The sequence below is a fragment of the Budorcas taxicolor genome, chromosome X, assembly GCF_023091745.1.
Source record: "Budorcas taxicolor isolate Tak-1 chromosome X, Takin1.1, whole genome shotgun sequence".
Lineage (NCBI taxonomy): Eukaryota > Metazoa > Chordata > Mammalia > Artiodactyla > Bovidae > Budorcas > Budorcas taxicolor.
In genome coordinates, this window is record NC_068935.1 from 10,289,779 (window position 1) to 10,313,781 (window position 24,003).

The 24,003-nt window shown below is 42.0% G+C and overlaps 1 protein-coding gene across 1 annotated transcript; it reads left to right on the forward strand.

Moving 5' to 3' along the window:
- Positions 1 to 23,730, forward strand: BTK (Bruton tyrosine kinase). The gene is made up of 18 exons (XM_052663047.1): positions 1 to 153; positions 708 to 806; positions 2,647 to 2,712; positions 4,230 to 4,311; positions 12,225 to 12,353; positions 12,669 to 12,736; positions 13,787 to 13,974; positions 14,944 to 15,006; positions 15,582 to 15,636; positions 15,923 to 16,002; positions 16,182 to 16,309; positions 17,117 to 17,191; positions 17,773 to 17,944; positions 18,418 to 18,634; positions 19,642 to 19,706; positions 20,294 to 20,412; positions 20,934 to 21,091; positions 23,659 to 23,730. The coding sequence occupies exons 1-18, from the start codon at positions 13 to 15 to the stop codon at positions 23,728 to 23,730; spliced, it is 1,977 nt and encodes a 658-aa protein (XP_052519007.1). The 5' UTR covers positions 1 to 12.
- Positions 23,731 to 24,003: the final 273 nt, after the last annotated feature.

Here is a 24,003-nt window from a genome sequence, read left to right on the forward strand (position 1 = left end):
CAGAAAGAAGCGATGGCTGCAGTGATATTGGAGAGCATCTTTCTGAAGCGATCGCAGCAGAAAAAGAAAACATCACCTTTAAATTTCAAGAAGCGCCTCTTTCTCTTAACCGTGCAAAAACTTTCCTACTATGAGTATGACTTTGAACGCGGGGTAAGTTTCTCTGCCGTGAAACCTGAGTTTTAAGGACTTGGCCTTAAATCTGCCTTGGTGAGGATGTAGATCCTTTTTGGTTGGAGTCGGGGGTGGAGCAGGATAGAAGGGACCTAAGTACACTTCAAACTCAGCAAAGCATTTCCTAACCCAGAACTGGGAAGTCATACTGGAACAAAAATTCAGAGGTGCTAAGAAGCTATCAGGGAAATCTCACCATGGATTTTCAAAGTTGGTGAGCGCTCATTAAATGATTATTGAGAATGAAACCCAAGAGTTGGAAATTGTTTCCTTATTTTTTTTACATTAAAATAAAAACAAAGCACACAAAGTCAATGCATTTGCTCTCCATCTGGTAGTCAAAAAAGATCAGGTTAATAGATCTGGAAGTTGTTTGGGTTTGGTTTGTCTGTTCATTTTTTCAAAATGACAGGTCCTGATATAGAATGTGGGTGTCACCTCACTATGTTGAATGATGAAATAGCAAAATCTAATCATCTGGTTGCTTAATCGCTCTTAACCTTTCTCCATTTCTTCCTCATTCTCTTTCTCAGAAAAGAGGCAGTAAGAAGGGTTCAATAGATGTTGAGAAGATCACTTGCGTTGAAACAGTGGTTCCGGAGAAAAATCCTCCCCCTGAAAGACAGATTCCGGTGAGAAGAGACCATTGTTAGAACCAGGCGCAGGGGGTGGGGTGGAGTTCAGAAACTTGGAACACTTCAATGCTCTGTAAATAAACTGGTGATATTGTGCAGTGGTGGGACACACAAAGGTCCCTTATACCAATATGCTCTTCACTCCACCACATATTGGTTATGCTGAGTCTCAACGTCTTTTTCCCCAGATGCAGACCAACTCACTTAACTGGAAAACTTGTAACACCAGTTTTAAGATGATATCCCATCAAGTGTTCAAGCTGATCAGAGATGATTGGTTTTACTCCCTCAGTCACCGGGATCAGATTTACAGACTTGAATTAGTCTGCAAGCCAGAACCCTAGGGCTCTTGAGTCTTGAGATTCTCACTGCTTCTTCTCTCATTTCCCTGAGGACATAAAATCTACTGATTTCCTGATTTTTTTAAATGTCATTTTTTTCTGATGACAAGAGTAAATGCATGTTTATTACAGAGACTCTGCAAAATACAAAGAAAGCACATAAAGAAGATAAAATTATGCATAATCTCATTAGTCAGCTAAAACAACTATTAACTTGCTCATGTACAGACTTATTGATGTTTTTCTCCATTAACAACACATATACTCACACTAATATATATGTTATATATTTAAAACACAGAATCATACTAAACACCTTGCTTTGCCACTTATATTTTCAATTTACCAATATATGAAAAATTTTCCCCAGGACAATAGGTAATCTTTAATAATATGATTTTAATGACTATATAGTGTTCCCTATCATGGATCTATTCTAATTTGTTCAGCTAGTCTCCTATTACTAGACATTTAAATTGTTTCCAATTATTTTATATCAGAAATCATGTTGAGGGGAACATTCTTGCATACATCTTTATGTATCTTTGTTATTCTTTATAATGACTTCCTAGGAGTAATATTTTGTTCTCTTCTTAATGAAATCTGTACACTTTGGTTATTTTTATAGTTTTATTCTATTTTGTAGAAGTAGAATTTGAATATTATATATTCCCGCAAGCTGAATATGAGAGTATCTATTCCTCTACATTCTTTTCAACACCAGATAATTTAAATATTTGCTAATTTGAAAGCCAAAAATGATTTAATTTTTAAATATTTAATTGCTGACTTATTTTGTCATTTTTTTTGCTACTCAATTATACATCCATAGCTCATTTATACTTTTTCCATTTGTGAATTGCCTGTTGATTTTTTGGCCCTCTTTTCTATTGAAATATTTACCTTATTCCCAGTACTTTTTAAGAGATCTAGATATATTAACTTTATAATATATGTTGAAAATATTTTTCCAGTTTTTCATTTATCTTTGAATTTTTTTTTAAACGATACTGGGTTTTAAAATCCATGTCATCAAATTAGCTCATCTTCCTCTCAATGGTTCTAACTTTTAGCATTATATCAGAAAGGCCTTGCCTCTCACAAAATTTTATGAATATTCACTTTTTTCTGTTATTCATAGTTTCATTTCTTTCATAAGCTCTTGAATCCATCGAGAATTTATTCTGGTGTACGGTGTGAAATAGCTACCTTAACTACTCTCCTACCTCTGCCAATATTAGTGGTTAAATGTTTGTCCCAGCATCATTTATTGAGTAACCTCCCTTTCTTCAATAATTTGAGATTTTTTTGAATGAAGGTGTGCTGGATCCTATGGCTACGTGTCCCCACTGGAATATAGGAAGCCATCACTAAGGATTAGCACTGTTCATGCAGGATAGTCTTGTGGAACCACTGCAAAAGACTCCCAGTACCTAAGGAAATCCAGAAAAGAGTAACGCGTCAACCAATAACTATGATTTTTTCTGTCATTGCAGAGAAGGGAAGAGAGCAGTGAAACTGGGCAGATCTCAAATATTGAAAGGTTCCCTTACCCCTTCCAGGTGAAGTATTTTCTCTCATCAGTTCACAAGGGGACCTGTAATGTAATCATCAGGGATGGCACAGGCTGAGGGTGTTTGCTTTTCTATTTTCCAGTCAAACATAGTTTCTTTTACTCTTTACACCTCAAAGAGAATCCGTAATGGCACTAATTCTATTATGGTGTGTCTTGTCGATGAGAACTGCATTGAGAAAGATGCTGTTTGTTGAGTGAGCATTTCACTTCCTTCTGGTTCTGCCTCTCTATCTAATGGTGGTCATGTGGGTTGAAAAGACAGAAAAGGGGAGGGAAGGAGTAGTATTAGGAAGTTCAGTGTGGGGAAACCCTATTAGATTTACATATAAACTTAAATTCTATTCAAGTCTGGGATAACTGAAGAGCCACATAGACATCTGTTTGACAGATGCAATGTAAGCCATCAGAGAGAGCAAGAGCTTCAGAATCAATCAATCTCTGATTTGGTTTGCTTATGTCCTTAGACCTCTGTAGGCTACATACCGTGAATAAAGCAGTCTCTGCAACAGTGAAAGCCAGAAAAGGAAGTGGAAAGTCTCAGGGGAGGGGGCTTTCTGTCATGGATTTATGAGCACAGCAAGACTAACAAGCAAAAAGAAAAAATGTAAAAGGATCTTGTTCATGTCCCTGACTATAACAAAGTTTACAAAACCTACCATTGTTTTTCACTAAGTTGATGTTCTGACTGGCCTGGTGGATAATGGTAAATAGCAGGTAATTCACAATTAATTTACATTTGACTTTAGAATCTACTGCGATGTCTACTAAATCTGTGAGGGTTGAAACCATGTTTTATATGTTTTGTACATCTCCATAACACATAGCACAAAGTCTTGTATAGGTGTAGTGTTCAAAAACTACTGACTGATTTGATGATGATGCTTAATATAGACTTCACTCTTTTTGAATAGGTCTGTAGTTCCAAACTTAGTTTATTTTGGCTAATGTTGGCTAGGGGGTGCCACTAGGCATTGGGGGGAAAATTAGCCATGAGTTAAAATTTTGCTCATATTGATGAAGTTTATAATTCATATGTACTAATCAAGATTTGTTACATAAATCATTCAATTATCTTCTATACAAAGTTTAATAAGATCATAAAATATCCTTCATTGGATAAACACAAAGATTATGAACTAATTTTACACATGAATTGAAACTCAACTCAGGAGGACCTAGGAGAATTCACAAAGCTAAGAGTTTCTTAATCCTACATCCTTGGATATGAATTGTTCAGGAATTCTTTGCATGACACTAGCCCCACTGCTCACTGAAGAGCCTGCCTTTTTGTATTCCACTGTCATTATACAAGGGCTTCCCTGGTGGCTCAGACGTTAAAGCGTCTGCCTGCAATGTGGGAGACCTGGGATCGATCCCTGAGTTGGGAAGATCCCCTGGAGAAGGAAATGGCAACCCACTGTTGTAGCTTAATATTAGTTGCTTCAAGGTCTTTCTTTTTTTTCCGACTCCTAACTGCTGAAGTCTGTGTGTCCATTGCCCCAGGTTGTATATGATGAAGGGCCTCTCTATGTCTTCTCCCCAACCGAAGACCTGAGGAAGCGTTGGATTCACCAGCTCAAAAATGGTGAGAATTACTTGGAAAATAAGCTAGTTTCCAAAGGAAGGATGGGATGGAGGAAGGAAAGAGAGAAATTGAGAGAGAGGGAGAAAAAGAGAAAGAAAGAAGGAAAGAAAATGGGGACAGGGAGGAAAGGAGAGAGGGAGAAGGAGAGAAGAAAAAAGAATGGATGCAAGAAGGGAGGTGAAAAAAGAAAGGGGGGAAGGGAAGGAGGGAGAGAATGAGAAAGGAGAAGGGGAGGAAAAAATATTTCATTTTCTTCAATATTAGTGATACAATTGACAATATATTCCTTCATATTTGATGAAAGATCAGGTCCTAGACTAAGAGTTTCAACTCAGTTCTACCACTGTCTCTTTAATGCAATTTTGTAATTATAGGCTCCTCCATTTCCCTACTTATAAAAAGGTCCCATTCTTTACACCAATTTACAATGGTGGTGTGGTATGGTACTCAATGGTTATTTCAATATTTTGAATCATAGATATGAAATATCTGGTTCCCAAAAAATTAATATGTGATTATGAGAGTGCTTAGGGTCAGAGTAAAGACCCTGGTTCCAAGTCTCCTTCTACCACTGATAAACTGGGTGACCTCTGGTAAGTAGGCCAATAAGCTTCTTTGAGGTTCAAGTTCTTTTTCTGAAAGAGAAAGATGGTGATAATAATAATGATGATGACGATGATAATGATATGTTAATAATGATGATAATAATAATGATGTCCATGGTACCTATCTCTGGGAGGTAATGTATGTGAAAGCACACAGCAACTGTAAAGCAATGTACAAGAAAGCACTGTACATCTTTTCATTGTTGGTAAATATTTTCCAAAGAGCTATTTTCTGTTCCTTGCTTTGTGAGGACCTCAATTGAACATAGTTCAGTTTTTCACATAGACTATATAGTATGCTCAGATAAACTCGACTGTAAATGCTTACACAGGATGCATGCACACATATTTGTGTGTATATATAGCCACATGTCAAGTGACTGAGAGATTAACTGGTTGAGTTGACATCAGGAAAGGCTGCCTAGAGAAACAGGAAGGATGGCAGACTGATAACAGCATGGTTGGGTTATTGCATGACAGCCCTTTGTCTTAATAAACATGTAGATTCTGATATTTGGTGGTTGACTACCCAGCTTTGTTCAGTCCCTTGAATGCAAGTCTGATTGGCCAATACAAAAATCATCAGATCTTTCGAGCCAAAAGAGGAGAAAGAAACAGAGGGGTCATTTACTTAGTTCTTTTTGTGTGCCAGACACTAAGCTAGATATCTTGTAATCATTATCTCATTTAATTCTCACAGCAACCTTGGGCTGAAAACAACTAACACCTAATGAGCATTAATTCTGTACCAGGCTCTATGCCAAGTGCTTCAAACATACTGGCACGTTTAATCCTGCCGATAAGCTTATTTAGTATGTATTATATCCCTAATTACAGATGAGGGAACTGAAGCTCTAAGAGGTTAAGTAAGTTGCTCAAGGGCACATAGCTAGTGAGCTGTGGAGCCTGGGTTCTTACTACATCCCTAAGTCTGGTTGATGCTAAAGCCTAAACTCATTGCAGAGTTTTGTGCTGCCTGGTTCTCAAGCCCAGAAATTGCACCTGTAGTTGGGTACAAGATATTTTAAGAGTAAAGCCATGTGGACATTACAAATAGGCAATATCTTGTACCACGTAGTTCAGTTCCTGGCATGTTTTGAAGAGGTCACCTTTAGTCTTGAGGGTACAAAATGAGCAAAGACTTCAGTAATGCTTATTATGATCCAAGATCTTAAGTCCTTGATGTACGTTAACTGATTTCTTCTTCCTATCAGCTACACGAGGCAGTTAATTTCACCATCCCCATTTCAGAGACAAAAAAACAAACCCAGAGCTATAGGAGGTTAAGTAACTGGCCCAAAGGCACTCAGTTAGTAAGTGGCATGGTCAGGCTTTGAACTCAGGCTCCAAAGTCTGTGCTCTAAACCAAGATGCCACCTACAAGGCAGAGAAATATATGCAGAGGCTGAGCTGGAGTTCCAGAGGGCATATATATTTGTACTTCTTTTGTTCTCTCCATAGTACCTTATACATTGCCTTGCACACAGAAGGCAACCAACAAATAGATGTGTTAAGTTATTTTTCTGCAGAACAATCACCACCAACTTGGGATCCACACTGATGGACAGCTAGGATTTAGTTTGGAAATAGGGGAAGGTGGGACATACTAGATGAGTGAGAACCGAAAGGGAAAAAATGTGGTATGTATAAGTTAGTAATTCCTTTAACACTTCAAACACCAATTTCAAAACCAGTTGTAGGTTAGCTCAAAAATATATAGAGTGCCCACTATATTCAATTTATGAGTAATGACTGAGGATAAGACTAATCAACATGTAAACTTGTTTTATTGACTCTGATATTAACCTCACTATGTTGATTATGCCCTGCTATTAAAGTTTCATAGGTAAGTAAAATTCCAACAGTAAAAACAAAACCAAAACAAACAGAAACCACTGCTACTTCAATTGGTTCATTGGTTCAATTTTGCTTCCTCTTCCCTTGTGTTTTACTGAAAGCATTTTTTTTTTCATTTACTCCAGAATCTACTTGGGCTAACCAGCCCCAAAGTAGCTGCCTTGCAACAAACACCACAGTTGTTGGGAGATTTAGATGCAAATCCTAAAGATCTCAGAACAGCCCCAGATGCTGGCAATGCCAATAATGAGATCCTCTGGAAGCTGTAAAATCCCACTCCGGTGATGTTATCCCACTCTGGAGTGAAATGCACCAATTGCAAATCACTAACATGAGAAGGGGGCCTCATGGTATACAGGCTACCTCTGTAGCAGTATTGGCTGTGAAGAGGCACGAGGGAGCCTTCTGAGGTGCTGGATCTGAGTGGTGGTTAAATGGTTTTACACAAATGTGGCTAGCTGGATACCTCAGATTGCATGTTTTATTATATATTAGCTATATCTCAATTTATATATTGATATGTAAGCTATACCTCAAGGGCTTCCCTGGTGGCTCGGATGGTAAAAAAAAAAAAAAAAAAAAAAAAGCTCCCTGCAGTGCAGGAGACCTGGGTTCTACCTCTGGGTGGGGAAGATCCCCTGGAGAAGGAAATGGCAACCCACTCCAGTATCTTGCCTGGAAAATCCCATGGACAGAGAAGCCTGGCAGACTACATGGAGTTGCAAAGAGTTGGACATGACTGAGCGACTAACACATTCACATTCATACCTCAATTTAAAAAGTAGGATGTCAGGTATCTCATATTGAACTGCCATCTCTTTTCAGTGGTACTTTCCACGCAAACCTTGTATCCTTGAGCCCTGAGCTCTCTCCTTCCATTTCCTTGAACATGACAGTGGGCACTTCAGTATTACAGCACCACAGACACTTGTCTTCATTTGGTCAAGCTCAATAGAGCCTATTCTAACTGTAGCTTCAAAAATGAGCAAAAGACCTGACCTCACCAAAACGAATGAGTGGCATTTGTGAAACTCCAATGATGTATATGGAGGGTAATCAATCACTCATGCCCCAAACTGAATTTGAGCCATTATCCTGACAAAAATGGATATGAGAGATCAGTCCATGATATACTTGGAATGTGCATCAACCATTAGTGCTTCGTGGCCCCATGCACTGGCGAAGTGAGCAGTTTTCTCCTAGTTCTCCCACAACAAAATATCATAGATCAAGTGATTTAAACAACAAACATTTATTTCTCACAGTTTTGGAAGCTGGGGAATCCAAGACCAAGGTGTTGGCCAGTTTGGTTGCTGGTGAGAACTTTCTACCTGGCTTGCTGACTGGTCACTTTTCTCACTGGTTCTCATATGGCAGAGAAAGAGAATCTCTCTCCAGTCTCTTCTTATAAGGGCACTAATCTCACCTTGGTGGCTCAGACGGTAAAGCATCTGCCTGCAATGTGGGAGACCCTGGTTCGATCCCTGGGTCTGGAAGATCCTCTGGAGAAGGAAATGGCAACCCACTCCAGTATTCTTGCCTGGAAAATCCCATGGATGGAGCCTGGTAAGCTATAGTCCATGGGGTCGCAAAGAGTTGGACACGACTGAGCGGCTTCACTTCTTCATTTCACTTCAGTCTCATCTTGAGGTTCCACTCTCATGACCTGAGTACCTTCCTAAGGCCACATCTCCTAATATCACATGGGGGCATCATTATATGAATTTAGGGGGACACAAACATTCAGTTTGTAACAGACACTGCCTTTGCAATTCTAAGTAGTTGGAAATACAAGCTCTGCATTAACCAACAAAAGAAGAGTGTCATCTTCGAGGGATCTCTTAACTATTCGGAAATGTAGGGTGGGTTCTTAATGACTGTGCTGGAGGTAGGGGGTTAGAAAGTCCTATAGCCTCTCATTAGCATATTAGGATAGCTTAATTTATCAGAGCAGCTAGTTGTTGATTAAGAGTTTTGAAATGTCTACTGGTGCTGAAGCCTGCACCCAAGGTTCTTCAAATCCCTCAGTGATGGGCATGGCACGAGGGAGGGGTGGGGCAAGCAGACGGTAGGAGCAATCAGTTCTAGCTAGGAAGAGTATCTGAAACATTGTTCAGAATTGCTAGAGTTCAGTTCAGTTCAGTCACTCAGTCCTGTCCGACTCTTTGTGACCCCATGGACTGCAGCATGCCCAGCCTCCCTGTCCATCACCAACTTCTGAAGTTTACTTGAACTCATGCCCATTGAGTCAGTGATGCCATCCAACCATCTCATCCTCTGTCGTCCCCTTCTCCTGCCTTCAGTCTTTCCCAGGATCAGGGTCTTTTCAAATGAGTCACCTCTTCTCATCAAGTGGCCAAAGTATTGTAGTTTCAGCTTCAACATCAGTCCTTCCAATGAACACCCAGGACTGATCTCTTTTAGGATGGACTAGTTGGATCTCCTTGCAGTCCAAGGGACTCTCAAGAGTCTTCTCCAACACCACAGTTCAAAAGCATCAATTTTTCAGCACTCAGCTTTCTTTAAAGTGCAACTCTTACATCCCTTTAATTTCAAGACTGCAGTCACAATCTGCAGTGATTTTGGATCCCAGAAAAATAATATCTGCCACTGTTTCCACTGTTTCCCCATCTATTTGCCATGAAGTGATGGGACCAGATGCCATGATCTTAGTTTTCTGAATGTTGAGCTTTAAGCCAACTTTCTCTTTCACTTTCATCAGGAAGCTCTTTTGTTCTTCTTCACTTTCTGCCATAAGGGTGGTGTCATCTGCATATCTGAGGTTGTTATTCTCCTAGCAATCTTGATTCCAGCTTGTGCTTCATTCAGCCCGGCATTTCACATGATGTACTCTGCATATAAGTTAAATAAGCAGGGTGACAATATACAGCCTTGATGTACTCCTTTTTCTATTTGGAACCAGTATGTTGTTCCATGTCCAGTTCTAACTGTTGCTTCCTGACCTAAATTCAGATTTCTCAAGAAGTAGGTCAGGTGGTCTGGTATTCCCATCTCTTTCAGAATTTTCCACAGTTTATTGTGATCCACACAGTCAAAAGCTTTGGCATAGTCAATAAAGCAGAAATAGATGTTTTTCTGGAACTCTCTTGCTTTTTTGATGATCAGCAGATGTTGGCAATTTGATCTCTGGTTCCTCTGCCTTTTGTAAAACCAGCTTGGACATCTGGAAGTTCACGGTTCACGTATTGTTGAAGCCTGGATTGGAGAAGTTTGAGCATTACTTTACTAGTGTGTGAGATGAGTGCAATTGTTTGGTAGTTTGAGCATTCTTTGGCACTGCCTTTCTTTGGGACTGGAATGAAAACTGACCTTTTCCAGTCCTGTGGCCACTGCTGAGTTTTCCAAATTTGCTGGCATATTGAGTGCAGCACTTTCACAGCATCATCTTCCAGGATTTGAAATAGCTCAACTGGAATTCCATCACCTCCACTAGCTTTGTTCAGAGTGATGCTTCCTAAGGCCCACTTGACTTCACATTCCAGGATGTCTGGCTCTAAGTAAGTGATCACACCATCGTGATTATCTGGGTCATGAAGATCTTTTTCGTACAGTTCTTCTGTGTATTCTTGCCACCTCTTCTTAATATCTTCTGCTTCTGTTAGGTCCATACCATTTCTGTCCTTTATCGAGCCCATCTTTGCATGAAATGTTGCCTTGGTATCTCTAATTTTCTTGACAAGAGCTCTAGTCTTTCCCATTCTATTGTTATCCTCTATTTCCTTGTACTGGTCACTGAGGAAGGCTTTCTTATCTCTCCTTGGTATTCTTTGAAACTCTTCATTCAAATGGGTATATCTTTCCTTTTATCCTTTGCTTTTTGCTTCTCTTCTTTTCATAGCTATTTGTAAGGCCTCCTCAGACAGCCATTTTGCTTTTTTTGCATTTCTTTTTCTTGGGGATGGTCTTGCTCCCTGTCTCCTGTACAGTGTCACGAACCTCTGTCTGTAGTTCAGGCACTCTGTCTATCAGATCTAGGCCCTTAATTCTATTTCTCACTTTCACGGTATAATCGTTAGGGATTTGATTTAAGTCATACCTGAATGGTCTAGTGGTTTTCCCTGCTTTCTTCAATTTAAGTCTGAATTTGGCAATAAGGATAATAGAAGGCCTACAGACTTTTGATTGGCTTTATTATTATTTTAAAATCCTCTACAGACAATGTAGCCCCTTTTAGCTTGCACTCCATCTGATCAGCTCCCACCACTCTGCATTTGGTGCAATGGTGAAGGGATATGCTGAAAAAGTGAGGGGTGAGTGTGTGTGGGCAGGAGACACTGGTTAGAAGTCTTCAAATCCATGTTTAGAAAAGCATCAAGATGGCACTTTAAAAAAAGAAAGAAAGAAAGAGAGAGGCAGCACTTTTTCTTCATTTGCCTGTAAAATGCACCTGGCCACCAGTAGCTTCTAGGCCTCCTCCAAAGTCTTGAATGAGTAGAGTGTGACTAGCAAGCTCTTAAGGGCTTAAGCTGCTCTCTACAAAGGAAGGTTTTATTTTGTTTTTATTTTTATCTTTTAAAAAAAGTTATGCAGGGCTTCTTTTTAGCATCAAATGCTGAAATGAGTATGTCCTCAAATATGCACATTCTTAGGCTAGCCTATATCTTTGGCCCAAGGCTAGCTAGCGTCAGTTATTTCCTTTGTCTTTGCTTCTCTGTCATCTGGCAACAGGATCCCAGGATGACTTGTCTAATCAACTTCCAGTTAAAATTCTTGCAATACCACAGTATTAAAAACTGTAAAACTAATTCCTACTATCTGCAACCCACCCTGTTGTCTATTCTGAGAGACCTTTTGGGCCTCACAACCCTGTGAGGGAAATAGAAGTGCTGTGTGTATCTCCCACAAGGAGCTCAACCCTCCTCAGTGGCCCTAGGAAGATTGAACTATGTTTATTCTAGAGGCAAAATCACCTTCCTTTGATCCTGAGCTCTGTTCTGTTGACTGTTTCATGAACACAGAAAGTGCGAGGCAGGAGTTTTCACAAAGACAAATAGCTCTAAAAGAGCACTCCAGAAGCTGGGGCACTGGTATATTGAGAGCCGGAGTGAGAGCTGGCTTGTCACATTGTTTCCCTTTTCTGGGAAAGACCACCAGAGTCAACATCTGCTTTACAGGAAGATTGTAATGGCTACCGGGAAACCATCGATAACATATTTTTGTTCTGGGGCTCTGGAGACATCAGATATTCTTATCGCTATGATCACTGGTTGAGAGATAGTCATCGTAACAGAACCACTGAAGAGAATGACACAGGAACGCTCCACGGCGAAGCATGTGAGCCAACTGGTCCTGCGTTTGCTTCCCTTCAGGGTGGCTGAGGAAGCGGCAGTTGTCTGAAGTTCACCACTACACTCAAACAGGAAAACATGCCTAAGGTAGATTCTTCCACAAGTCAAATGTCACCTCTCTCTCTCTTTTCTTCTCTTACAGTAATCCGGTACAACAATGATCTGGTACAGAAATATCACCCTTGCTTCTGGATTGATGGGCAGTATCTCTGCTGCTCTCAGACAGCCAAAAATGCTATGGGCTGCCAAATTTTGGAGAACAGAAATGGAAGTAAGAGATCTTCCATTTAATCTCTCCCCCCTTTGACTCTATCCATCACTTTCTCAGGGTTCTATCAAACCCAGGTCTGTACATTTTGGCCAGTGTACAAAGGAGCCTGGGGGAGGGGATGGGTGGGAACCAAAATCCAGCTGATGCTCTGTTCTTTCTAGCTGGGAAAACTGGCATTGGGCTGTAGCCATCAAGACTTTTCATAACTTATGTAAAGGCCCCAAATACAAGAGTAAAGTTCCCGACCAAACCTGTCCCTGGGCCCTTCCCAAATATGCACTCTGTAGCTATGATCGCTGGTTTCTTACTTTGCAGGCTTAAAACCTGGGAGTTCTCACCGCAAGACAAAAAAGCCTCTTCCTCCCACACCTGAGGAGGACCAGGTATACAGGGAAATTGGGTGCTGCTTCAATGGAAACTTACAGTCACACCCAGAAAACAGACCAGAGTCTTAGAATTCTCCCTGGGATATGGCAGTGTAAACTGGTATTCTTGTTGAGATAGGGGATCTGGCCTTCTAAGTAGGACTTCCTCTTTGGTGGAGAGACAGAGGCTTATTAGGAAGCTCTTGGCAACCATTTAATCCAATCGCTTGTTTAGAACAAAACAAAGCCTGATTTTTTTTTAATGAAAAATATTTTCAAACATAAAATTGAAAAATTTTAACAGTGAATGCCCATATACCCAATATCTTGAATTTACCACTAATATATTACTTCAAAACTTGATTTCGGGGGTTACTTTTGGAGGTCTAGAAAGGCTTTTCTCATATATTGTGGGTAAGCAAGGCAGGAATTCTTATTACGTTCATTTTACAAACAAAGAAAAGAAGCGCTTGTTTAGAACAAAACAAAGCCTGATTTTTTTAAATGAAAAATATTTTCAAACATAAAATTGAAAAATTTTAACAGTGAATGCCCATATACCCAATATCTTGAATTTACCACTAATATATTACTTCAAAACTTGATTTCGGGGGTTACTTTTGGAGGTCTAGAAAGGCTTTTCTCATATATTGTAGGTAAGCAAGGCAGGAATTCTTATTACGTTCATTTTACAAACAAAGAAAAGAAGATTCAGAGCCACTTAGTGGGTCCACGTACTAGTTTAGTGCTAAGTTTTCCAGATGGGGGCTGTACAGGGTTTTTGCCCAAGAAGCTTTATGAACACTGATGCCTGGGTCCAACCCTCAGAGATTTTGACATAGTTGGTCTTTGAAACTGCTTGGGTATTGGGATTGTTAACTGCCCACAAGATGGTTCTGATGTGCATTCCATGCTGAGAGACCCTGCAGGGGTGCTTAAAAATGGTTGTTGAGTGAATGTTGAATAAACCTTTTATTTTGCCTGATTTGGGTTAGAATGGTTGGGGGACGATAGGAGAGTGCCTGATATCTAGCCAATCTCCCCAACTTCTTTTTCCTAACAACACAGATCTTAAAAAAGCCACTGCCCCCTGAGCCAACAGCAGCACCTGTCTCGACAAGTGAGCTGAAAAAAGTTGTAGCCCTTTATGACTACATGCCAATGAATGCAAATGATCTACAGCTGCATAAGGGCAATGAGTATTTTATCCTGGAGGAGAGCAACTTACCCTGGTGGCGTGCCCGGGATAAAAATGGGTGAGTTCATGTCCGCTCTCCCTGAGCCTTGTATCCATCTACTTTGTGCTTAGTCGCTCAGTTGTGTCTGACTCTTTGTGACCCCATGGACTGTAGCCCACCAGGCTCCTCTGTCCATGGGGATTCTCCAGCCAAGAATACTGAAGTGGGGTGCCCTCCTCCAGGGGATCTTCCCAACCCAGAGACTGAACCCAGGTCTCCCAGATTGTGGGCAGATTCTTTACCATCTGAGCCACCAGAGAAGCCCAAGAACACTGAAGTGGGTAGCCTATCCCTTCTCCAGGGGATCTTCCCGACCCAAGAATCAAACCAGGGGCTCCTGCATTGCAGGTGGATTCTTTACGAGCTGAGCTGCCAGGGAATCCCTCCCACCTACTCTGCTGCTGCTGCTAAGTCACCGGCAGCCCAGCAGGCTCCCCCGTCCCTGGGATTCTCCAGGCAAGAACACTGGAGTGGGTTGCCATTTCCTTCTCCAATGCATGAAAGTGAAAAGTGAAAGTGAAGTCGCTCAGTCGTGTCCGAGTCCTAGCGACCCCATGGACAGCAGCCTACCAGGCTCCTCCGTCCGTGGAATTTTCCAGGCAAGAGCACTGGAGTGGGGTGCCATTGCCTTCTCCACCCAAAGTCCTGCATCATAACTCCCCTACTCAGTATCCTGATCAGAAATTGTTCTTCCCACATCAAAGGGAATATGCTCTCCCCCCAGTACTTCCCAGAGCGCAGCTCTGCACGTGGCCCCCTCCCGGAGCCCACGTGTTGTGGAGCATATGTGATCAGTGCTGCAAGTGCAGAAGCTACACACTCCACCGGCCTAGCTGTGCATTGGCAACATGATCCTCTTTGAGGGCAGGACATTTTATATACCACCATTTGAGACTGGTTCTGAGCCCCAGGATACAAGGTAAACAAATCCGTCTCTCACCCAGATTGGGGAGTGTTGGATGATCAACCCTGTTGTCTCCTCTACAGGCAGGAAGGCTACATCCCTAGTAACTATGTAACTGAAGCGGAGGACTCCATAGAAATGTATGAGTGAGTATGCTTATGTTCCCAGCATAGAATCTTCACAATACCGTATAAACCTTTTTCATACTTTCAACAAAATTTTGATATCAAGATACTTATTAAAATCAGCATCAACTGGGTCAAATGATGCCACCAATTCAACTGATAGTGCCTACATCTTACCCTTATCCCAAACACCCTGTTGATGGAAGCTGGAGAGATCACCATACCCCCTCCTCTCCAAATCGGAATAACTACACTCAAAGAAAACCACAGCCTGATAGGAAACATTTGAAAGGGTGAAAAATGGCAAACTGTTCTGGTTGTCCATTCTCCTGAATCAGGGAAGTGGGTTGTCTTTGAAGGCCCTGACCCTCATCTGTTTCCTGCAACCTTCTGCCACTTGCTCTCCATTTCCACAATTCTTCAGCAACAAGCAGGCTTTGGGAAAAGGATATAGTGTGCTATGCACATGACAGGCACTCAGTAAATAGCAGTGGAGTGAACTGACTGACTCAATGGCATGGATGAGCCACAGACAGCACTCTAACGAGCCACTCAGGCCATGACTTAGAAGCCAGCCAAGCACTCTCCCTTTCCAGGTGGTATTCCAAACACATGACTCGGAGTCAAGCTGAGCAGCTGTTGAAGCAAGAGGTAAGTGTGTGACCACAAGTAAATGGCAGTCTCTTTGCACCACAAGCAAGGATCCCGAATTGAGGGCTTGCTGCTGTCCACCACCTCCAGGCAAGGCAGTGTCAAGGCTCTCATTTGATGGGGTCCCAATTACACTGTGCAGTGTCAAAAGCAACAAGGCTGCAGCTCAAATGTGGAACTTGGCAGTGAAATCAGGGCTTCTGTTTTGTCTTGGGTTTGGGCAGTTGGGATGCTGGTAGCAGTGCCATTTCCTCCTGATGGTCAGCTTCTTTTCCCATCTTTTCAGGGTAAAGAAGGAGGCTTCATTGTCAGAGACTCCAGCAAAGCTGGAAAATATACCGTGTCTGTGTTTGCCAAATCTACAGGGTGAGTGTTACTGTTTTAAGGCCCTGGGGGAAAAGAACAGGGGCACCCATCCAACAGTTCCTTAATGAAGTGCTTCTCCCACTTCCTCTGTCGCTTAAACTCAAAACTTACCTCACTTCACTTCTTGGGTCCTTTGGGCCCTTGCTCCCGAGTTGCTGACTCAGCGTCCACTTCTTCAGGGAACCTCAAGGGGTGATACGCCATTATGTCGTGTGTTCCACACCTCAGAGCCAGTATTACCTGGCTGAGAAGCACCTTTTCAGCACTATCCCTGAGCTCATTAACTACCATCAGCATAACTCTGCTGGTAAGTACCAGGGAAACCAAAGAAGGGTGTGACAAGTACCAAGAGAAAGAATTTAGGACAAGGTGGTTAGGTGAAACATTAAGCCTCATAGGGTAGTGACAATTAGCTGTGAAAATGAACCCCTGTGATGCTGGATTGAAGTCAAGTGAAGAGGAGGTCAAAGGCAGACCTTACACCCAGTAGGGACTGACTTCTTATTTGGTGATTGATGCTCAGTGCTAAGGAAGGACATAGAAGAGACTGGTAATTAATCAATCAGCAATATTCATTGAACTCCTAGTGTCTACTCCGTAATTTTGCTACTAGAGAACACACAAAAACTATTACTTTAGGTCCTTGCCCTGAAAGAACATACAGGTTCAAAAACATCAGAAGAGAATTTCTAAGCAGTGTAGACATTCTAAAAACTGGGAGATTGGGGAGAACAGGAATACATGGGAAAAGCTTCATCAAGAAGGCTTGCAGCTGTCCACCATGTCCAGGCAAGGCAGTATGAAGGCTGTCATTTTATGGGGTTCCAATTACACTTTTCAGTATCGAAAGGAGAAGGCGGATGTGAGTTAAGCCTGGACTGGGAGGTGGGGATATATTTAGCTGGGGAGCATACTTCAGTTAGTATTTTCTTTTTTTTGTCCCTGAAAAACATTTATAAGAGGAGAAACTTCCAGAAAAATTCAGCTTCATGGCAATCTTTTGGGATTCAAAATGTACTAGAAAGATGAATACTGGAAGTGTGAGGCATTAAGTGTGCAAGGCATCTCACTCCCTGCTCTGCACCAGCAGCATGACCCTCTCTGTATGTTTTAGGACTCATATCTAGGCTCAAATATCCAGTGTCTCAACAAAACAAGAATGCGCCTTCCACTGCAGGCCTGGGATACGGTAAGTGCTTATTTCTCTAGGGCAGGGTGGACCAGCCAGTTGCAAGCACTACTCCATCTGGCAGACCCAGCCAGACCTTGCCTCTCAATCATTCTTGCAGTTCACTGTTCCATCCCAGCTGCCACAAGGAATGTTAACACATTATTGACCGGAGACCTATAAATGCCAGAGGTGTTAGTTTCTGCAAAAACCCCCCAGTCAATAATGTGTTAAGACAGAGCCAAATCAAAGTTATCTAATGAGTTTTATCCCTCTGGTGGCTCCTACTGGGACTGCAAAAACATAGATTCATAAAGATTTGGGGTTTTTTTCAATTGTGGGGAAAATATCATAAAGGGATTTTTTAAAGATGTTGTCTAGTTGATCTTCTTGCTCTATGCCTGATTTGTACCAAAAATTCCCAGACTCTTCCAATCAGCAATCCCCTGTCCCTGAGATTTACCTGAGCAAAAATGAATTAGTACCCCTGAGACTTTCCCTTTTACTGCTTGTCTATTTCTACCCCCAGTAGGGATTCTAGTCTATTGTAGAAATTATACATACATGACTCAAAGAATCACATCAAGGCGTTGTTATTATAGGATCATGGGAAATCGATCCAAAGGACTTGACCTTCTTGAAGGAGCTGGGGACTGGACAATTTGGAGTAGTGAAGTATGGGAAGTGGAGGGGCCAGTATGATGTGGCCATCAAGATGATCAAAGAAGGCTCCATGTCTGAGGATGAGTTCATTGAAGAAGCCAAAGTCATGATGTGAGTTACAGTCCAAACCCAACTCTCCATCCAGTAGGAATTACAAGGACGGTTCCCACTGTGGTTTAAGGTGATTTATAACAAGGGGGATTTGGGACCTGGGCCTGAGGTCAACCTTTGATTGGTGTGAGTCCTAACTGCTAAGGTACTCATTTCTCTTTGATACTGATGGAGAATAGTATTGCTCATGGGTGGGTATCATCTTGACAGTATTTGAGGGTAAATGTAGAGAATGAGACTTTCAAAAGGAAGACATTCTAATGTACCCTTAGTGTTCACTCAGCCCTGGACTTGTTTCCTGTTCTATCGATGGCTCCAAATCCTGGTTCACCCTCACATGTTAGGCACTTAAAAGGTTATTATGATCTCTCATTTGACACTCTACTCCAAGACCAACTCCTTTCCTCCTCAGTTCCTTTCTGAATGATATTCAGAGTCAGAAAGGGAAGACTGGTTCATTGCCTCTCCTGTAGGAATCTTTCCCATGAGAAGCTGGTGCAGTTGTATGGCGTCTGCACGAAACAGCGCCCCATCTTCATCATCACTGAGTACATGGCCAATGGCTGCCTCCTGAACTACCTGAGGGAGATGCGCCACCGCTTCCAAACTCAGCAGCTGCTGGAGATGTGCAAGGATGTCTGTGAAGCCATGGAATACCTAGAGTCTAAGCAATTCCTCCACCGAGACCTGGTAGGATCTCAGAAGGATTGATCTGGGTCCAAGGGCTGAGGCGGGTGGAAGTAGCACAGGAAGGCATATCATCCATCCATGGCTGAGGAAGGTGGCTGGAGCCGTGATTTCAATTTTATCTAGAAAATACTAAAAGTTTGGTGAGCCTCTGCCCCAGTGGTCAGCTGGTCAAGGAATTCCAGCGTCAACACCATAAGTTCCCCCCCAATGGGAGCTGTAATGGTCACTCCCAGCCCCTCCTACTATGACGAGGAAATGGTGGAGTCCTCCAGGGACAGAAGGGCAGCCCTCATCCTGATGGAACTGTTTTTTAGCACAGGACCATCATTCTGGTTATATCAGAGTCACAAACTGGGTGTCTGTTGGTGCGTTTTTAAATGTTATATTAATATATTAGTTAGCAAACACTTAAAAACATTTCACATTAAAGAACTGAATTTACAGCTTCCCATGAAAATTGACATCATCTTGTATCACCAGACCCATATTCTCATAGGCCATGTTAACTGTCAGCCTATAAAGTATGGGCCTGGTATTACAGGATGGTCTACCTGATCACAGGAAAGTGGCTGGCCTCCCTTAAACCAGACACTTTCCTGACATCTCCACCTACCCACTTCCCCTGCTTGGCCTCCCGGGGCATATTTATTTCAGCCATGCCAAGGCGGACATAGCCCTAGTCCTGTTGGTAGAAAAGCAGAAAACAAAACACACTTGCCTTCTGTTCTCCCTTAATTCTCTCGACATTTCAACGCATGGGTTGTCATGGAATTACCAGTGTGAGTGAAATCATGCTTCAAGTCTTCAGTGCTTTACTTATTATGGGGGTTGCTCTATATGTGATGGAAGTATATCAAAATTCCTCAGTGGCATCAGCTGACTCCTGTTAGGTGGGAAGGTGTCTCTAGATAAAGGAGATGAGGCTTCCCGCCTCTGGTGGACAGAAGCTTTGTGCCCTTAACCTGTGCACCAAGGACAGAGTCTCACTGGTGTCTGTTGCACTACAGGCAGCTCGAAACTGTTTGGTTAACGATCAAGGAGTTGTTAAAGTATCTGACTTTGGCCTGTCCAGGTGAGTGCAGTCTTTTTCACCTTTCCCTTTAAAAGTAAAACTGGCACAGTACAAACGTGAGGTGACACTGTAACTTTTAATTGTCTCCCTTTCCCCCTATACTTCTAGTTTTTTCCACCATCTTTCTATACCTTTTCTTTCTCTGAATGGTTTAAGTCACTTTTCATCCTTCTGTTTTATTGTTATAGTCCTCTCTTCTCCTTTCTCCTTTCTCTTTTTTTTAAAAGCTAATTTCCCCAATATTCTGTCTTGTTCTGTTAATCTTGTTGACTTTACTCTGTCTCCTTTCCTAATGAGCCTAATTGCCATTGTTGACTGCAGGATTGAAGGAAGGGAAGGATGGGAAAAGAGAAAAGAGGGAAGGGAATACCTATTAGACCTTATTCCACTTCATCCTTGCTGTATCTATACTGTCAATCAGGAAAGCTAAGTCGGATATGAAAACAGGAATGTGTTAGTAATGGCATTTGTAAAAGACACTGGTTCGCCTGCAGTATTTGTGCAACTCTTATGGCTCTGCCAAGAAATTTTAAGCAAATATCAAACTCTCCAAATTGTAACAGCAACAAGTCCTGAATCCTTTGCAGGTATGTTCTGGATGATGAATATACAAGCTCAGTAGGCTCCAAATTTCCTGTCCGGTGGTCTCCACCAGAAGTTCTTATGTACAGCAAGTTCAGCAGCAAATCTGACATTTGGGCTTTTGGTGAGTGGATATGATTACATGGATTATACAGCTCAAAAGAAAATGAATGCTGTTGGGAAATTCACACTCTGCAACCTGCACAGAGAGACTGTGATTTGTTCTTCCTTTCATTCATCTAATCCTTAGGGAATCAGGCACCGCAGGGGTTTCTGGGGATTAAAAACAGTAAAGTAGACACGATTCCTGCCTTCTTAGAACTTAGAATCTATTGAGGGAAACAAACAATTCATTCAGTATTCCACAGCTTCTGAATACTAATGATGTACCAAGGACTCTGCCAGACCCTATAACCACAAACACAAATAAGATGTTGTCTCTCTCCTAGAGGAACTAATGGTCCGTGGCAATCCTGATTACCTCCAGCGTACTCAGTACTATAGCAGAAGTTTGAACAAAATTTTAAAAAAGCCCAGGGGTGGGCTGGGGGGTGGAATGAGCTGAATGTAATGTTTGAAGTTGATCTAGGAACACTAGGATCCCTCCTACCTAGAAACAACACATTTTGTTTTTTCATTGTCTAGGGGTGCTGATGTGGGAAATTTACTCTCTGGGGAAGATGCCATATGAGAGATTTACTAACAGTGAAACAGCTGAACACATTGCCCAAGGCCTACGTCTCTACAGGCCTCATCTCGCTTCAGAGAGGGTATATGCCATCATGTACAGCTGCTGGCATGAGGTAAGTGTTTTAGTGGGACCTCTTAAATTATTTCCTTGAACGTACTTTCCCATGTAGCTGACCAAGCACCCACACCCTACTCTTCCTCGCCATATAGCAACTGAGCACAGACAGATAGCTGTACACATTCTCAAACCCCAGCCTACATTCCAATCCTTTCATGACCAGAAGTTTTTCCAGGCCCACTCCAATTATCACTAGAGGATCATTCAGTTCAGTTCAGTTCAGTCCAGTCGCTCAGTCGTGTCCGACTCTTTGCGACCCCATGGATCGCAGCACGCCAGGCCTCCCTGTCCGTCACCAACTCCTGAAGTTTACTTAAACTCATGTCCATCGAGTCAGTGATGCCATCCAGCCATCTCATCCTCTGTCGTCCCCTTCTCCTCCTGCCCCCAATCCCTCCCAGCATCAGAGTCTTTTCCAATGAGTCAACTCTTTGCATGAGGTGGCCAAAGTATTGGAGTTTCAGCTTTAGCATCAGTCCTTCCAATGAACACCCAGGACTGATCTCCTTTAGAATGGACTGGTTGGATCTCCTTGCAGTCCAAGGCACTCTCAACAGTCTTCTCCAACACCACAGTTCAAAAGCATCAATTCTTCGGTGCTCAGCCTTCTTCACAGTCCAACTCTCACATCCATACATGACCACTGGAAAAACCATAGCCTTGACTAGGTGGACCTTTGTTGACAAAGTAATGTCTCTGCTTTTCAATATGCTATCTAGGTTGGTCATAACTTTCCTTCCAAGGAGTAAGCGTCTTTTAATTTCATGGCTGCAGTCACCATCTGCAGTGATTTTGGAGCCCCCAAAAGTAAAGTCTGACACTGTTTCCACTGTTTCCCCATCTATTTGCCATGAAGTGATGGGACCAGATGCCATAATCTTCGTTTTCTGAATGTTGAGCTTTAAGCCAACTTTTTCACTCTCCTCTTTCACTTTCATCAAGAAGCTTTTTAGTTCCTCTTCACTTTCTGCCATAGGGTGGTGTTACTCTAATACCATGTCGGCTCTAGGGAGAGGGGTGTCATGGGGCCATGTCACCTAGCATAAGTAGGCAGCCAGAGGCATTCAGACAAGTGTATGTACATTAAAAAAGAAAACTAATTAAAATTTGTGTTCATTCCTTTGGGAGTCATTCGCCCTTTCTTCTACTTTACTAACTGCACACTTTTTCTGGCTGTGGTCCTAAATGAGATTTTTTTAAAATGCTAACACCTGAAAGGGAACTAAAATAGGTAGTTCTCGTGGTTTTTTTTTTTTTTAATGCAGTGCATTATGGGATATGTGGGTAGATGTGGTATTTTGCAAATAAAGAGCCTGTCCCGCTATTATTAAAATGCTTTGCTGCTCTCACCTTGGGTTCTTCAGGAGTGCCTACTCTATTTTCAATAGATCCTTGGCAACCTTAGTTTGGCAAACTAAATCTCTAGTAGGAAATGAGTGCTCAGCTCTTAGTTCTGCCCCTTTAGCAACAGGGAAAGACTGACAGTGTCCAGCAAGCACGTATGTGAATCTGCAGCCATCCCTGTGGGGTGAAAAGTAGGCATCTTGATCAGAACATGGCTCTTTTCCCTTTGACAAATGACTCAGGTCACAAAGAAAGTGTGGAGAAAGGGAGAACCCTAAGAGCCATTTCCCTTCTCTCTCCTGTGCTGGGCAGGATTGAGGGTAATTGACTCTGCTGCTCTCTCCCAACTAGCACATCCTCTCTCTGCTACTTAAGTATTTCAGATAGGCACTTTCTCCACAGCCTGTTAACATAGTAGTCATGAAACTGGAATCACATCAGAATCTCTGTGGAACTCTTAAAACTACAGATGACTGGGCCTTACCTCCAGAGATTCTGGCTGGGTATGTCTAGAGGGTGCCTCGGGTATGTCTTTTTAAACTTCCCAGGAAATTCTGATACTCAGTTAGGTTTGAGAATCACACATTCAAAGGAACAAAAAGTTGATGACTTCTGGGTTCTGATGGATTGAGACTTTTCTTGCATGAATATATCTTGAATCACTAAATACTTCATGGGCTTATGGACCATGGCTGCCACAAAAGGCCTTAGTCTGAAGGCCAGATGGTTGTAGTAAGAGGTCCCGGGTGCTTAGGATGCCTGCCCAGTGAAGCAGCTCCTGCTCTTGACATGTTCATTCCTTTGTTAACTTTGGCTTTAGGATGGTAGAAACAAGTGGTTGAAACCAAACAAAAATTATAACAGCTTATAGGATGTCAGTTCAGTCAACCACTTAAGTTTGTTAAGAATGCATTGGTGTAATGAATTTGGCTTTAGTTTCAATCAGCGTTTGTGAGAATAATTTTCAAAATTTCCTCACCACATTAATAACCCAATTTACTAAAGATTTAAAGTGCACAAGGACTTTATGGAATACTTCTATTTCTCCTCTCTCTCTCTCTCTCTCTCTCTCTCTCTCTTTTTTGGGGGTAATCCACAGGGTATCCTACTGGGCATATAGTGTAAACTTCATAAACATTTGCTGTTTACTCATTGTGTTTCCCTTGAATTCTGGACTCTGGCCCACTATAACACTCCATTTTTTTTCTTTGGTTTTAGAAAGCAGATGAACGTCCCACTTTCAAAATTCTTCTGAGCAACATTCTAGATGTCATGGATGAAGAGTCCTGAGCTCACCAATAAGCTTCTTGGTTATACTCCTCTCCTCCACAATCTCAATTTCACTTTCTCTGAGGAAATCCCAGGCCCTTCGTGCCCTTGCTGAATACACAAAGGGCCCTCTCCACATATAGGAATGCCTTTCTATCTCTTCCCTGGGATACTATTAATACCTTCTGAGCAAAGGCCAGGGAATTTTTGTGCCTGGTATTTTCCCCCAGAGAGGAAATTTTCCAAAAGTATTAAAACAGACTGAATGTAGGATTGAATCATTTGGAGGGAGGG

What these genes read in the sequence shown, in the direction of transcription:
- BTK (XM_052663047.1), top strand. Translation starts at nt 13, where the DNA reads ATGGCTGCAGTGATATTGGAGAGCATCTTTCTGAAGCGATCGCAGCAG. An exon ending in CGTGCCCGGGATAAAAATGG is followed by an intron (nt 13,975 to 14,943) that starts GTGAGTTCATGT and finishes TCTCCTCTACAG; the next exon opens with GCAGGAAGGCTACATCCCTA. An exon ending in CCATCAGCATAACTCTGCTG is followed by an intron (nt 16,310 to 17,116) that starts GTAAGTACCAGG and finishes TGTATGTTTTAG; the next exon opens with GACTCATATCTAGGCTCAAA.